Source organism: Scyliorhinus torazame, unplaced genomic scaffold (genome assembly GCF_047496885.1).
Source record: "Scyliorhinus torazame isolate Kashiwa2021f unplaced genomic scaffold, sScyTor2.1 scaffold_58, whole genome shotgun sequence".
Lineage (NCBI taxonomy): Eukaryota > Metazoa > Chordata > Chondrichthyes > Carcharhiniformes > Scyliorhinidae > Scyliorhinus > Scyliorhinus torazame.
The window spans coordinates 831-18,476 of NW_027307785.1; the positions used below are offsets into that span (position 1 = coordinate 831).

At 44.6% G+C, this 17,646-nt stretch overlaps 1 protein-coding gene across 1 annotated transcript in view; it reads right to left on the reverse strand.

The window, feature by feature from the left end:
- Nucleotides 1-264: 264 nt before the first annotated feature.
- LOC140405559 (alpha-N-acetylglucosaminidase-like) overlaps nucleotides 265-17,646 on the reverse strand; it is a 45,374-nt gene continuing 27,992 nt past the window's right edge. Inside the window, exons 3-4 of the mRNA XM_072494121.1 lie at nucleotides 5,702-5,848; nucleotides 265-1,042 (exon numbers count right to left, since the gene is read on the reverse strand). Coding sequence (XP_072350222.1) covers nucleotides 989-1,042; nucleotides 5,702-5,848 — 201 coding nt within the window. The 3' untranslated portion in view covers nucleotides 265-988. The remainder of the gene's footprint in view (nucleotides 1,043-5,701; nucleotides 5,849-17,646) is intronic.

Below are 17,646 nucleotides of genomic sequence, written 5' to 3' on the forward strand. Positions count from 1 at the left end.
ATAAAACGGGAAGTAAAAACATAAATGGTAAGCGACACGGCAGGTTGTTACATGAAGATATGGGTTCAACGAAAAGGAAAATTAGGAGAAAAGTTAAGAGGAAATATACCTTAGGAGAGGTTACTGATCGAGGTGTTAAGATTCAAAACAGAGGTATAAAAGCCAACATAAGTGTACTTTACCTGAATGCTCGTAGTATTCGGAATAAGGTAAATGAGTTGATGGCGCAAATCATCGTGAATGACTATGATTTAGTGGCCATTACTGAAACATGGTTAAAGGATGGTCATGACTGGGAGTTAAATATCCGAGGGTATCAAACTATTTGGAAGGACAGAGTGGATGGTAAGGGAGGTGGTGTAGCTCTGTTATTTAAGGATGACATCCGGGCAATAGTAAGGGGTGACATCGGTGCTGTGGAGGATAAGGTTGAATCCATTTGGGCGGAAATCAGGAATAGTAAGGCGAAAAAGTAATTGATAGGAGTAGTCTATACGCCACCAAATAGTAAAATTATGGTGGGGCAGGCAATAAACAAAGAAATAACTGATGCATGTAGAAATGGTACAGCAGTTATCATGGGGGATTTTAATCCACATGTCGATTGGTTTAACCAGGTCGGTCAAGGCAGCCTCGAGGAGGAGTTTATAGAATGTATCCGGAAGTTTCCTAGAGCAGCATGTAATAGAACCTACGAGGGAACAAGTGGTCCTAGATCTGGCCCTGTGTAATGAGACAGGATTGATTAATGATCTCATAGTTAGGGATCCTCTCGGAAGGAGCGATCACAATATGGTGGAATTTAAAATACAGATGGAGGGTGAGAAGGTAAAATCAAACACTAGTGTTTTGTGCTTAAACAAAGGAGGTTACAATGGAATGAGAGAGGAACTAGCTAAGGTAGACTGGGAGCAAAGACTTTATGGTGAAACAGTTGAGGAACAGTGGAGAACCTTCCAAGCGATTTTTCACAGTGCTCAGCAAAGGATTATACCAACAAAAAGGAAGGACGGTAGAAAGAGGGAAAATCGACCGTGGATACCTAAGGAAATAAGGGACAGTATCAAATTGAAGGAAAAAGCATACAAAGTGGCAAAGATTAGTGGGAGACTAGAGGACTGATAGACTACTCCTATCAGTGACTTTTTCGCCTTACTATTCTGGGAGTACTATTCTGAGAGGACTGGGAAATCTTTAGGGGGCAACAGAAAGCTACTAAAAAAGCTATAAAGAGTAAGATAGATTATGAGAGTAAACTTGCTCAGAATATAAAAACAGATAGTAAAAGTTTCTACAAATATATAAAACAAAAAAGAGTGACTAAGGTAAATATTGGTCCTTTAGAGGATGATAAGGGAGATTTAATAATGGGAGATGAGGAAATGGCTGAGGAACTGAACAGGTTTTTTGGGTCGTTCTTCACAGTGGAAGACATAAATAACATGCCAGTGACTGACAGAAAAGAGGCTGTGACAGGTGAGGACCTAGAGATGACTGTTATCACGAAGGAGGTTGTGATGGGGAAGCTAATGGGGCTAAAGGTAGACAAGTCTCCTGGCCCTGATGGAATGCATCCCAGAGTGCTAAAAGAGATGGCTAGGGAAATTGCAAATGCACTAGTGATAATTTACCCAAACTCACTAGACTCTGGGGTGGTCCTGGCGGATTGGAAATTAGCAAACGTGACACCACTGTTTAAAAAAGGAGGTAGGCAGAAAGTGGGTAATTATAGGCCAGTGAACTTAACTTCGGTAGTAGGGAAGATGCTGGAATCTATCATCAAGGAAGAGATAGCGAGGCATCTGGATGGAAATTGTCCCATTGGGCAGACGCAGCATGGGTTCATAAAGGGCAGGTCGTGCCTAACTAATATAGTGGAATTTTTTGAGGACATTACCAGAGCGGTAGATAACGGGGAGCCAATGGATGTGGTATATCTGGAATTCCAGAAAGCCTATGACAAGGTGCCACACAAAAGGTTGCTGCATAAGATAAAGATGCATGGCATTAAGGGTAAAGTGGCAGCATGGATAGAGGATTGGTTAATTAATAGAAAGCAAAGAGTGGGGATTAATGGGTGTTTCTCTGGTTGGCAATCAGTAGCTAGTGGTGTCCCTCAGGGATCAGTGTTGGGTCCACAATTTACATAGATGATTTGGAGTTGGGGACCAAGAGCAATGTGTCCACGTTTGCAGACGACACTAGGATGAGTGGTAAAGCAAAAAGTGCAGAGGATACTGGAAGTCTGCAGAGGGATTTGGATAGGTTAAATGAATGGGCTAGGGTCTGGCAGATGGAATACAATGTTGACAAATGTGAGGTTATTCATTTTGGTAGGAATAAGACCAAAAGGGATTATTATTTAAAAGATAAAATATTAAAACATGCTGCTGTGCAGAGAGACCTGGGTGTGCTAGTGCACGAGTCCCAAAAAGTTGGTTGCAGGTGCAACAGGTGATTAAGGCGGCGAATGGAATTTTGTCTTTCATTGCTAGAGGGATGGACTTTAAGACTAGGGAGGTTATGCTGCAATTGTATAAGGTGTTAGTGACGCCACACCTGGAGTAGTGTGTTCAGTTTTGGTCTCCTTACCTGAGAAAGAATGTACTGGCACTGGAGGGTGTGCAGAGGAGATTCACTAGGTTAATCCCAGATCTGAAGGGGTTGGATTACGAGGAGAGGTTGAGTAGACTGGGACTGTATTCGTTGGAATTTAGAAGGATGAGGGGGGATCTTATAGAAACATATAAGATTATGAAGGGAATAGATAGGATAGATGCGGGCAGGTTGTTTCCACTGGCAGGTGAAAGCAGAACTAGGGGGCATAGCCTCAAAATAAGGGGAAGTAGATTTAGGACTGAGTTTAGGAGGAACTTCTTCATGCAAAGGGTTGTGAATCTATGGAATTCCTTGCCCAGTGAAGCAGTTGAGGCTCCTTCATTAAATGTTTTTAAGATAAAGATAGATAGTTTTTTGAAGAATAAAGGGATTAAGGGTTATGGTGTTTGGGCCGGAAAATGGAGCTGAGTCCACAAAAGATCAGCCATGATCTCATTGAATGGCGAAGCAGGCTCGAGGGGCCAGATGGCCGACTCCTGCTTCTAGTTCTTATGTTCTTCTTATGGTTCACTCTGGGGAGGTTGGACAAGGCTTTAGGAGGTGGCAGCGGGCAGGGATCGAGAGATTTTGAGATCTTTTCATTGAGGGGAGTTTCCCGAGTTTGGAGAAGCTAGAGGAGAAGTTGAAGTTCCGGTACTTACAAGTGTGGGATTTTGTCCGGAGGCAGGTCCTGGGCTTCCCTCGTCTCCCAGCTACAGGATAAGGTGATGTCAAAAACAGAGGTCGGGGAGGGGAGGGTCTCGGAAATATATAAGGAACTGATGGGAGTGGGAAGGGGTTCCAACAGAGGTGGTGACGAGGAAGTGGAAGGAAGAGTTGGGAGAGGAGTTGGAAGTCGGGTTGTGGGAGGAGGCTCTAAGAGGAGTCAATACATCCTCATCATGTGGCAGGCTTAGGCTGATCCAATTCAAGGTGATCCACAGGGCTCATATGACTGTGGCCCGGATGAGCAGGTTTTTTGAGGAGGTGGAGGGCAGATGTGGGCGGTGTGGAGAAAGTCCTGTGAACCATGTGCATATGTTTTGGGCTTGTCCGAGGCTGAGGGGATTTTGACAGGGATTCTCAGATGTCATGTCAGAGGTCCTGGAAGGGAGGGTGACTCAGAGTCCAGAGCTGGCAATATTTGGAGTGTCGGAAGATCCGGGAGCCCGGAGAGGGGAAGGGGAAGAGAGGCTGATGTTTTGGCCTTTGCCTCCCAGGTGGCCCGGAGGTGGATTCTGTTGGGATGGGAGGACTTGGATCCTCCAAAGTTAGGTGTTTGGGTCAGTGACATGGCAGGGTTTCTTAGGGTAGAGAAAATTAAGTTCTCCTTAAGGGGTTCACTAGAGGGGTTCGCTCGGAAGTGGCAACCGTTCATCGACTTCCATAAGGAAAATTGACCGTCAGCATGGTTTTTAAGATAAACCACTGGGGGGGGGGGGGGGGGGGGGGGGGATGTGACGAATAAGGGTAAGAAATCTAATGAAGGGAGAACCGTGGGATGGAGTAGGTACATGGACCAAGATAGGGGTTTTGCTTGGGAGGTGATGGGTATGTTATTATGGGACTTTTTGTGTGTTGGATCTCTTTGTTTAAAATGTGAAAATTATAAATGCCTTAATAAAATATTTTCTTTAAAAAATGAATCCATCTCCAGGTTCATCACAAAAATATTAAATTAAACCCACTTAAATCCATACCTTATTTCTAATATTTAACAATACAAATATAGATCACTTAAAACTACCACTGTTTTCCTGAGTCTGAATTTTATGTGGCATGGGTGGGTGCACGCGTGACCCAGAAGCACGTAAAATCACACAAGACTACTTCAGGCATGTGTCCTGATGCCATTGCGCCCTCGTGCTATATTTCAGCCAGCAGGCAAGTCAGAAAAGTATCCAACAACAATCAAGAAGTCAATTTCAATGAATTAAACGGCAATTGGCTGAGATTTTACGTTGCCCGTCTGCTTTTATGGTCAGTGGGCAGGCCAACTGACAGGCGGCCTTTACGTTTAAGTAGCAACCTCGACCCATGAAAGTCAGAGCCCAAATAAAATTAACAAATGGGCCGGGGTCTGCATATGCTTACACCACCTAGACAATGACATAGATTTTTCGCTGATTTATTTTTAAAAAAACAGGTCTGCAGCTTTCTGAGACAACTCCACAACAGCTGTCCCCCAGGGAACACAATGGGTGCCAGCCCACACGCTCCCTTTCCTTGGCGCCTGCCCTCCTCCTGCACTCCCTAGCAGTGCTCAGCCTTTCACAGAGTGCGTTTCATGCACTAATATCGGGTTGACAATGTAACCTCAAGCATGAGTGAGCTTCATATCCTCTCCTGAATTAGGGCATGCCCCAAATTCAAGCCCATTGGTATGACACGATTGTAACAAAAGTATATCGCATGTCATTAGGTAACATGGAGTCTAAAAGGAATCAGGTTACAAAAGCTGTAATCAAAAGAAACGACAAATTGGTCAGAAGTCACCTGAACTCGCCTGGCTGATTGAAGCCAGTGAATCATTCCCAGGTTATTTCCATTCTTTTAAAAAAAATAACCTTTCATGGTTTTCTTTAGTTGCTTGCTCTGTGTGCTACTGTTGGTTGTCCAACTTCTCCCATCGGGCAGGAGATACAGAAGTCTGAGAACACGCACGAACAGACTCAAAAACAGCTTCTTCCCCGCTGTTACCAGACTCCTAAATGACCCTCTTATGGACTGACTTCATTAACACTACACCCTGTATGCTTCATCCGATGCCGGTGCTTATGTAGTTACATTGTGTACCTTGTCTTGCCCTCGTGTATTTTCTTTTATTCCCTTTTCTACCCATGTACTTAATGATCTGTTGAGCTGCTCGCAGAAAAAATACTTTTCACTCTACCTCGGTACACGTGACAATAAACAAATCCAATTAAGCCAATAATTTGTAATAGCCGTTTGTTAGGATTTAACATATACGAGACAGCAAATATGGCTATTTTGGAGCATATACCATAGTACTTTAATCCATAATATCTTTGGAAGTAATTAGCAGCTCAAAGATAAACGTACATTCTAAAAACATCACTAGATTAGCAATGCGGATTGTTACCTGCAGATTCAATTGATTTTTTTTCCAGGAATTTGGCAATGGTCCTGCCCAGCTATGCATATTCCCCATACGGCCCCATGCAAGAAATGCAGGACCAACAACAAAGTTGTCGATTTCAGTTTGATTGAAGCCAAGTGAAATATATACCTAAAATGAAGTGAAAATCATTCATCCTTGTTTTGAATAAACAGCAAATCGAAGCAATTACAAAGTGACCAGCTCTAGCCCAATGAACAAGCAGCTGGTTGACTATGAACACTGGGACACAAATTTGGGCAATAACTTATAAAATGCAAGTGCACCTGGCATTTGATAAAGGTTTGGTTCAATAGGAAATGTTGCAACAAGGTTAGGAAGTTGGCTGAGGGACTGGAAGTGGTGAATCTTGAGAGGTCTGGGTCGATTTTTGTTCTCCAAACATGAAAATTCATTTGAACTTGGGTCCAGTGCACAAATCAAAATGTGTCAATGACACAAATATGGGAATTTCACAGGACTATATGCAACTTCAGGAAGACACAAGCAGGTTAGAAATTAGACAGTTGCTGCTGGTCACACTATTATACCAATTGCAAACATAAACTCCTGGACAGAAATATAAAAGCAGACAGTAAACACTTCTACAAGTACTGATGTTGGAGCGGTTTCAAGATCTGTGTACTGAGTCAGCTTCCACGTGGGGTTATTCCCTGTGGCTCAGCTCAGTACAGAGAGGAACAAAACACCACAACCTGGATAAGATGGCTATTTAATCAAGCTTGTTGCGTGTACACAGACAGCAGACAGGATATCGGCCAAGACCTGTTCTGCCGAACAAAGACCCGAACACAATAATTACACAACGTTCAAAAATCAATAGCCCACCCCAGTTGGATGGGATCCAATCCCTGAAGTTGCTACTTTTAAACTTATCCAATAGAATTGCAAGCAGTGTTTAAACTTCACCCAATAGAATCGCAAGCAGCGCATGATTGATCCTCATCCTGACAGCTGTGTACAATCCCAGCAGCCCGTGCTGACTGTTTGTGAGAAACAGAACAACAGAACCAGCACCCTGAATTGTTTCACAAAGACAAGATGTCAGAAGTAATGTCCTTTTGGTCAAGTGAGCTATCCTAAATCCCATTTGATTATTTATTACTGCTATGTCCTAAAAATACAAGTTTAATGGTTAATAATGATTACACAGTCCTATAATTCATCTCAATCCTTAATAAAACAAATTATGTAAAACTACTCTAGTGGCATGCTGACGATTCAGTTTTAAGAGGTGAACTCCCTCTTCAAGTACTTAAAAAGGAGAGTAACTGGAGCAAGTATTGGTCCTCTAGGGAGATGAAGAGAAACAAATTGGTGAACACAAATGTAGGTCCCCTTTAGTCAGAAATGGGATCGAACATCTAGATTGCAATGATTGCATTCTCATTACACAGTACCCAGTCTAGGATGGTCTGTTCTCTAATTGGTTCCTCAACTTATTGGTCCAGAAAACTGTATACAACACTCCAGGAATTCCTCCCCTATGGTATTGTGGCTACTTTGATCAGTAAAGATGGCAGGGTCACTGGGAAAGCTTGTGATGTGTGTGACATGCATGATGTTGGAGGTTTTGGATCCACAAGACATCCGGGCAGTCATATCTGTAAGAAGTGCCGGAGGATAGCAGTTCTTGAACAACATGTGGCTGATTTGGATCAGCGACTCTCTACACTGCGCATCGTAGAAGAGGGGGAGGGGTTTCTGGAACATTTGTACCAGAGGGTGGTCACTCCACATCGTGATAGGCAGGCAAGGCGGAGTGTAGGATGGCAGGAGAGTGGGTGACCATTCATTGAAAGGAAAAGAGACAGTAGGTCAAGGAAACTGGAAATCCTTGGAGCTGTCTAACAGTATGAAATTTTAGATGCCTATGAAGTTAGCAACACGGCTGAATCAGGCAGAGATGACTCGAGGGAAAACCACAGTACCATGGTGCTTTAAGCTATTCTGAGAAAAGTGAGAGGCTGATAGACAGATTAGAAAGGTGGCAGTAGCGAGTAGTTCAAGGAATAGTCAGTCTGGTCTGCAGCCAGGATCATGAGTCCCGTATGGTCTGTTGCCTCCCGGGTGCAAGGGCTCGGGACTTAACAGAGTGGCTGGACAACCTTCTGGAAAGGGAGGGTGAACAACCAGAGATTGTCATTCATGTGGGAACCAACAACAAAGGAAAGGACAGTTTTGAGGTCTTGCAGGGCCAGTTTCAGTTCGGGAGTAGGTTGAAAGGTAGGACCTCCAGGGTAGAACTCTCAGAAATACTACGTGTGCCACCAGGTTTATCTTTTAGGCAAAGGCAGGTCAGGGAGGTAAAGCATGGCTTGAGGGATGGTGTCGAAGGAAGAGGTTTAGGTTTCTGTGTCATTGCGATCAGTTTTGGGAAAGGAGAAAGTGGTTTAGACAAGATGGGCTTCATCTGAGCTGAAATGGAACCAATCACCTGGCGGAGAGAGTAAATCGTGATGTGGGGGTTGATTTAAACTTGTATGGCAGGGGAGTGGATGGACTAGTTTTATAGGTACCGGTGAGGGCAAAAGAGAGATGGGGAATAGGGAAGAGGAAGTGAGAGGAGGCTCGAATGTTGAGAGTGAACAAAGAAATGGTCGTCTCCCAAAGGGCAAGAAAGAGGTAAGGGCAGGGTTAAGTTGCATGTATGTAAATGCACGGAGTATAGTGAACAACACTGGGGAACTGGAAGCAGAAGTTGCTCTGGGGGATATGATACAGTCACATTGACAGAAACGTGGCACAAGCCAGAACAGGACTGGATACTTGACATCCGGGTTATAAGGTTTATAGCGGTAACAGAATGGGTAAAAAGGGAGGTGGAGTAGCAGCTTTGATCAAAGATAGTATCAGAGCTCTTGAACGAGATGCAGTTCCTGAATTAGAATCTCTATGGTTGGAGGTGAGAAACAGGAAGGGAGCGGTGAGCTTGTTTGGTATTTACTATAGACCTACAAATAGTGGGGAGGAAGTGGAAGAGAGCATTTGTCAGCAGGTTATGGAATCCTGCAGGGCAAGTAGATTTGAGATAGTTGGGGGTTCAATTACCCACAGTAGATTGGGAAATGGGTAGAGTGTGGGGGACGGAAGGAGAGTAATTATTGCAGTGTATGCAGGAGAACTTTCTGGAACAGTACATTTAATCTTTATTAATGTCACAAGTAGGTTTACATTAACACTGCAACGAAGTTACTGTGAAAAGCCCCTAGTCGCCACACTCTGGCGCTTGTTCGGGTACACTGAGGGAGAATTCAGAATGTCCAATTCAACTTACAGGACTTTCGGGACTTGTGGGAGGAAACCGGAGCACCCGGAGGAAACCCAAGCAGACACAGGGAGAAAGTGCAGACTCCGTACAGACAGTGACCCAAGCCGGGAATCGAACCTGGGATCCGGGCGCTGTGAGGCAACAGTGCTAACCACTGTGCTACCGTGCCGCCCTTTTCCAATCCTACCAGGGAGCAAGCTGTGCTGGATCTAGTCCTAGGAAATGAAGCTGGCCAGGTGGAGAACGTCAGAATGGGGGAGCTGTTGGGAAGTAGCGATCATAATATAATACGATTCAATATTAAATTGGAAAAGGATAAAAATCAGTCATGGACTAAGATCCCAAGTTGAATTGGAGCAGGTTGATTGCAAACACATTTTGATGGATGAAAAATGTGAGACTTTCAAAGGAGAGATGAATAGGGTGCAAGCTAGGTACGTACCACGACAAATAAATACAGGGTATCCAAAGCGAGAGTAGTTTGGATGACTAAAGTTACTGATGATAAAATAAGAAAAAAAAGCATGTGCTGCATACCAAAATAATAATAGCAATAGAAATCAGGTAGAGTATTACACCTTTCACCTCAGACCCCATTCCAAGTTTTGAATGACTTCCAGTGGATTAGGTGTGACGGGCCACATTCTGCAGCTCTTTAAAAAAAAATCTCTGGATGCGAGTTGTCAAAACCGGGTGCTTCGACTTCCTCCCACAGTCCAAAGTGTGCCGGTTAGGTTGACTGACCATGATAAAATTGCCCCTTCATGTCTAGGAATGTACCGGTTAGGTGGGGTTATGGGGATAGGGTGGGGGGAGTGGGCCTGGGTTGGGTGCTCTTTCAGAGTGCCAATGCAGACCCGATGGGCTGAATGGCCTGCTTCTGTGCTGCAGGAATTCCATAATTCTACAACTATCTCAAATGCAGACGAGAGGCTAAGGCTGGAATAAGGAAGGCTAAGAGGAAGCATGATGAAAGATTGTAGGCTGTGCTAAAACAAATAGCAAAATGTTCTTCAAGCATATTAATTGTAAAAGATTAGTGAAGGATGAAGTGCGGCCCATAAGGGAAAAGCAGGGTAAACTGCTCACTGAAGCGGAGGGTATGGCAGTGATACTAAATGAGTACTTTGCATCTGTCTTTATTAAATTAGAAGATGGTGACAATAGCCCAGTTGAAAATGTGGGTGTTGAGTAACTGAACAGTAATGTGATAAAGAAAAGGTGCTAACAAGGCTTGCAGAACTCCAGGTAGAGAAGTCGCCAGGCCCGGATGGGACGCATCCTAGATTGCCGAGAGGGGTAAGGGAGCATATTGCGGAGCCGTTGACAGAAATTTTCCATGCCTCTCTGAACACAGCATTAGTCCTGGGGGACTGGAGGATTGCAAATGTGACGACGTTGTTTAAGAAAGGGGCAAAGGATAACCCAGGAAACTACCGACCTGTCAGCTTGAAATAGTGGGGAAAACTGATGGAGGCCAGAATACGGGATGAGATAAATATACACTTAGACAAAAATAAGTTAATACCAGACAGTCAACATGGCTTTGTTAAGGGTCGGCCATGTCTGACAAATTTAATTGAGTTCTTTGACGAGGTGACATAGGAAGTGGATGAAGCTCGTGCTGTTCTATATTTGGACTTTCAGAAAGCCACATGGCACGTTAGTTAGCAAATTAAAAATGTTTGGGATTGAAGGGTCCTTGGTAGCATTGATTAGAAGTTGGCTAAGAGATGGAAACAGAGGGAAGGTATAGATGGATATTTCTGACTGGAGACGAGTTGAAAGTGGTGTTCCCCAGGGCTCAGTATTGGAACCCTTGCCTTTTCCGATTTATGTAAACGATTTAGAAGTGGGTGTTCAGGGCAAAATTTCTAAATTTGCAGATGATACGAAGCGAGGGAGAATAGTGAATTGTGAAGATGACGCTGAGCGACTTCAGAAGGACATTGACAAGTTGGCCAAATGGGCAGACACCTGGCAGATGAACTTCAACGCAGCGAAATGGGAGGTAATGCATTTTGGTAGAAGAAACATGGGAAGGCAATACAGGCTCAATGGAACAACTTTGAGGGGAGTACAGGAGCAGAGGGTCCTTGGGGTTCAAGTGCATAATTCTCTGAAGGTGGCCAGGCAAGTTGAAACAGTTGTTAAGACTTATATAGCATCCTTGGGTTTATAAAAGCAAGGAAGTGATGCTACACCTCTACAAATCATTGGTCAGACCACATTTTGAGTATTGTGCTCAGTCCTGGGCACCTTATTTAAGGAAGGATGTTAAAGACCTGGAGAGAGTGCAGAGAGATTTACTAGAATTATACCAGGAATTTTAGGTCCAAGAAAGATTGGAGAAATTGGGCTCGTTCTCCTTGGAGCAGAGAAGATTAAGAGGCAACCTCATTGAGGTGTTCAAAATTCTGAACAATTTTGACAGGGTAAAGAAGGATCTTCTGTTCCACTGGTTAGTATGTCAGTGACAAGGGGTCACAATTTCAAGATGGTCAGCAAGAGAGCTCGGAGTGAGATGAGGAGAAACCTCTTTACTCAGAGTTGTTGAGATTTAGAATGCGCTGCCTGAGAGAGTGAGGGAGATGGATTCCATTGGCGGTTTCAAAAGAGAGCTGGATATATGATTTCAAATTCCGCTTTCAAAAGTCACAATTTCAAATCATCTTCTAAATTATGCTTTCCCTCTGCTGCTTCCATCTAGGTTTCGCTTTCAGGTTTTACGCCTCTCCTTTCAGAGCTTTCACACAAACTCCGAGGTCCAGCCACTGACTTCCACAATTATTTCAAATAATGTCTCCCAAACTGTAGTACTTTCTCTCAAACATTAGCACCGCTGAAGATCTCATTCTGGTCTCTGATGATCCAATGCCTTTTCAACTCTTTTACTGAACAGCAATCTGTTCTGGCCCCCAGTTTCTCTGTTCCATTAACTCCCAGACTTTTGAGAAACTTCTCCTCTCCTCTCTAGTTTCCTTAACTAGCTGGATTTCCAGCATTTGTTTTCATAACCATTCCTCCATAGTATGGCATTTTTTCTAAAAGGCTGAGAGAGATGTTCCCTCTTCAGCCTTCTAAAATCAACTGCTTCTACCCGAACTGTGAGAACTGCCTTCTTTCTCACTACCTATCTTAACTGCAAGCAAATTAACTAAACTAAAACTTAAAAGCTCCTCTATCTTACAAGACCCCAGTTGCAAAGCAACCACTGCTGGTGTGTTTACTCTTCACCCCATAGCCCTCTCGAAGCACAATAGAGACAGTCAGAACTGAACCAACCCTCACACAAACAAACACCTTTGTCCAGCCTGAATCTAACTATAGGAAGGATGTGCTGGCCCAACTATAAGGAAGGATGTGCTGGCCTTGGAAAGGGTCCAGAGGAGGTTCACAAGAATGACTCCTAGAATGAAGAGCTTGTCGTACGAGGAACGGTTGAGGACTCTAGGTCTGTACTCGGAGTTCAGAAAGATGAGGGAGGGGATCTTATTGAAACTTACAGGATACTGCAAGGCCTGGATAGAGTGGATGTGGAGAGGATGTTTCCACTTGGAGGAAAAACTAGAACCAGAGGGCACAATCTCAGACTAAAGGGACGATCCTTTAAAACAGAGATGAGGAATTTCTTCAGCCAGAGGGTGGTGAATCTGTGGAACTCTTTGCCGCAGAAGGCTGTGGAGGCCAAATCACTGAGTGTCTTTAAGACAGAGATAGATAGATTCTTGATGAATATGGGGAGCAGGGGTTATGGGGAGAAGGCAGGAGAATGGGGATGAGAAAATATCAGCCATGATTGAATGGCGGAGCAGACTCGATGGGCCGAGTGGCCTAATTCTGCTCCTATGTCTTGTGGTCTTATGGACTTTATAGAGTGGATGCTGGGAGAAAACATAGAAACATACATAGAAAACAGAAGCAGGAGGCCATTCGACCCTTCGAACCTGCTCCGCTATTCATTATGATCATGGCTAATCATCAAGTTCAATACCCTGACCCAACCTTGCCTTCTTATCCATTTAGCCCCAAGAGCTATATCTAATTCCTTACTGAAATTACACAACATTTTGGCTTCAATTACTTTGTGGTAGCGAATTCCACAGATTCACCACTCTCTGGGTGAAGAAATTTCTCCTTACCTCAGTCCTAAAAGGTTTACCCCTTATCCTCAAACTATGACCTCTAGTTCTGGATTCCTCATCATTGGGAACATTCTTTTTGAATCTACCCTGTCTAATCCGGTTAGAATTTTACAAGTTTCTACGAGATCCCTTCTCGCTCTTCTAAACTCCAACGAATATAATCCTAACCGATTTAATCTCTCCTCATATGACAGTCCCGCCATCCCAGGAATCAGCCTGGTAAACCTTCGCTGCACTCCCTCCATTGGAAGAACATCTTTCCTCAGATAAGGACACCAAAACTGCACACAATACTCCAGATGTGGCCTCATCAATACCCTATCCAATTGCAGTAAAACATCCCTATTCCTACACTTAAATCCTCTCGCTATGAGGGCCAACATACCATTTGCCTTCTTCACTGCTTGCTGTACCTGCGCGCTTATTTTCAATTGCTATTGGTTTAGCACAGTGGGCTGAACAACTGGCCTGGAATGCAGAACAAGGCCAGCAGCGCGGGTTCAATTCCCGTACTGGCCTCCCCGAACAGGCTCCGGAACATGGCGACTAGGGGCTTTTCACAGTAACTTCATTGAAGCCTACTTGTCACAATAAGTGATTATTATTATTGCACAAGGACACAAAGGTCTCACTGAGTACCATCCTCTCATAATTTGCACCCATTCAAATAATCTGCCTTCCTATTTTTGCTACACTTCACATTTATCCAGATTTTACTGCATCTGCCATGCATGTGTCCACTAACTCAGCCTGTCCAAATCCCGTGTTCTCTTCTTGAGGAGACTTAGAAATACATAAATACATAGATGATAGGAGCAGGAGGAGGCCTTTTTGCCCTTCGAGCCTGCTCCGCCATTCATCACCATCATGGCTGATCATCCAACTCAATAGCCTAATCCTGCTTTCTCCCCATAGCCTTTGATACCATTCTCCCCAAGTGCTATATCCAGCCGCCTCTTGAATATATTCAAAGTTTTAGCATCAACTACTTCCTGTGGTAATGAATTCCACAGGCTTACCACTCTTTGGTGAAGACGTGTCTCCTTATCTCTGTCCGAAATGGTTTACCCTGAATCCTCAGGCTGTGACCCCTGGTTCTGGACACACCTATCATTGGTAACATCTTCCCTGCATCTACCCTGTCTAGTCCTGTTAGAATTTTATACGTCTCTATGAGATCCCCCCTCATTCTTCTGAACTCGAGTGAGAACATCCCCAACCTAGTCAATTTCTCCTCATATGACAGGACCGCCATCTTTGGAATCAGTCTGGTAAACCTTCGCTGCACTCCCTCGAGAGCAAGAACATCTTTCCTCAAAGGAGACCAAAGCTGCACACAATACTCCAAGTGTGGCCTCATCAAGGCCCTGTACAATTGCAGCAACACATCCCTGCTCCTGTACTCGAAACCTCTTGCAATGAAGGCCAACATACCATTAGCCTTCTTTACCACCTGCTGCACCTGCATGCTTACCTTCAGCGAATGGTGCACAAGGACACCTTTTGCACACCTGCACACTCCCCTCTCCCAATTTACAACCATTCAGGTAGTAACCTGCCTTCCTGTTTTTGCTTCCGAAATGAATAACCTCCACTTATCCAAATTATACTGCATCTGCCATTGGTTTGCCCACTCGCCCAACCTGTCCAGATCTTGCTGTAGGATCCCTGCATCCTCGTCACAGTTCACCCTCCCACCTAATTTGGTATCATCTGCAAACTTTGAGATGTTACGTTTTGTTCCCTCATCCAAATCATTTATATTGTGAATAGCTGGGGTCCCTGCACCGATCTCTGTGGTACCCCACTGGTTACTGCCTGCCAATTTGAAAAATGAAATGAAAATCACTTATTGTCACAAGTAGGCTTCAAATGAAGTTACCGTGAAAAGCCCCTAGTCGCCACATTCAGGCGCCTGTTCTGGGGGGGGGGGGACTGGTACGGGAATTGAACCATGCTGCTGGCCTGCCTTGGTCTGCTTTCAAAGCCAGCGATTTAGCCCTGTGCTAAACCACCCCAGAAAAGGACCCATTAATCTCTACTCTTTGTTTCCTATCTGCAAAAACAGTTTTCTATCCACCTCAATACATTTCTCCCAATCCCATGCGCTTTAATTTTGCACAATAATCTCTTATGCAGGACATTGTCAAACGCCTTCTGAAAGTCCAAATACACCATATCGACTGGCTCCCCCTTGTCGACTGTACTGGTTACCTCTTCAAAAGAATTCCAACATGTACATGGCCACAGGAGATTCCTGCACTACCTGCCTCGCTCTCTTGCTCGGTCTGGTGGTCACCCAGTCCCTTCCTGCCTGCGGAGTCTGAGCCTGAGGTGTGACCACCTCTCTATATATGCTATCCACGATGCTCTCCGACCCGCGGATGCCCCACAATGTCCCCATCCGCCGCTCCAGCTCTGAAACCCAAGCTTCCAGGAGCTGTAACTGGAGACACTACATGCACACATGCTGACCCTGGCGACTAGAACTGTTCCCAGCCTGCCACATGGAGCAAGAGGAGCAGACCACGTCTTGATTTATTCCTTTAAATTAAACCTTTGAAATTAAACTTTCGAAAGATGTTTATGTGTCAGATTAAATCCAATCCCCGTATACTATTCAATTAGACTGACTATATATCCCTCTTGATCTGACAACAAATTCAAAAGTTATTTAATTGAAATTTAAAAAGTTATTTAAATCAACTTAAAAATAGTAATTTAAATTAACCCAAAATAGTTATTTAAGTCATATTTTAAAAAATACTAATTCAAATCAACTTAAATATAGTAATCTAAGTCAAATCAAAACTGGTATTTAAATCAGTAACTCCACACATATTCAAATTTAGCCCAGTCTGCCTTTCAGCCAATCAGACTAAAGTTTCATGTGCGTCACTTTACCGGGTTTTTTTCAATTTTGAAACAAACAGCTGCCTTACCCGATAGCGGTGTCCCTAACCCTAACCCCGTCCCGTCTCTCCGCGCTCTTTACTGAAGTCTCGTCCTCTCTCTCTCTCTGCTCTCTTTACTGAAGTCTCGCCCTCTCTCTGCGCTCTTTATTGAAGTCTCGCCCTCTCTCTCTCCGCGCTCTTTACTGAAGTCTCGTCCTCTCTCGCTCTGCTCTCTTTACTGAAGTCTCGCCCTCTCTCTCTCTGCGCTCTTTATTGAAGTCTCGCCCTCTCTCTCTCTGCGCTCTTTATTGAAGTCTCGCCCTCTCTCTCTCCGCGCTTTTTACTGAACTCTCGCCCTCTCTCTCTCTCCCCGTGCTCTTTACTGAAGTACTGCTTTCTCTCTCCGCGCTCTTTAGTGAATATACAGTGAATGGTAGAACCCTCAAGAGTATTGAAAGTCAAAGAGATCTAGGAGTACAGGTCCACAGGTCATTGAAAGGGGCAACACAGGTGGAGAAGGTAGTCAAGAAGGCATACGGCATGCTTGCCTTCATTGGCCGGGGCATTGAGTATAAGAATTGGCAAGTCATGTTGCAGCTGTATAGAACCTTAGTTAGGCCACACTTGGAGCATAGTGTTCAATTCTGGTCGCCACACTACCAGAAGGATGTGGAGGCTTTAGAGAGGGTGCAGAAGAGATTTACCAGAATGTTGCCTGGTATGGAGGGCATTAGCTATGAGGAGCGGTTGAATAAACTCGGTTTGTTCTCACTGGAACGAAGGAGGTTGAGGGGAGACCTGATAGAGGTCTACAAAATTATGAGGGGCATAGACAGAGTGGATAGTCAGAGGCTTTTCCCCAGGGTAGAGGGGTCAATTACTAGGGGGCATAGGTTTAAGGTGAGAGGGGCAAGGTTTAGAGTAGATGTACGAGGCAAGTTTTTTACACAGAGGGTAGTGGGTGCCTGGAACTCGCTACCGGAGGAGGTGGTGGAAGCAGGGACGATAGTGACATTTAAGGGGCATCTTGACAAATACATGAATAGGATGGGAATAGAGGGATACGGACCCAGGAAGTGTAGAAGATTGTAGTTTAGTCGGGCAGCATGGTCGGCACGGGCTTGGAGGGCCGAAGGGTCTGTTCCTGTGCTGTGCATTTCTTTGTTCTTTTGCTCGACTGAAGTCACGCCCTCTCTCTCTCCATGCTCTTTATTGAAGTCTCGCACTCCGCGCTTTACTGAAGTCTCGCACTCTCTCTCCGCGCGCTCTTTACTGAAGTCTTACCTTCTCTCTCCGCGCTCTTGACTCAAGTCACGCCCTCTCTCTCGTCACACTTTATTGAAGTCTCGCCCTCTCCGCGCTCTTTACTGAAGTCCCATCCTCTCTCCGCACTCTTTACTGAAGTCTCGCCCTCTCTCTCTCCGCGCTCTTTACTGGAGTCTCGCCCTCTCCGCGCTCTTTACTGATGTCTCGCTCTCTCTCTCTCTGCACTCTTTACTGAAGTCTCGCCCTCTCTCACTCCGCTCTCTTTATTGAAGTCTCGCCCTCTCCCTATCTCTCCGCTCTCTTTACTGAAGTCTCGTCCTCTCTCTCTTCGCA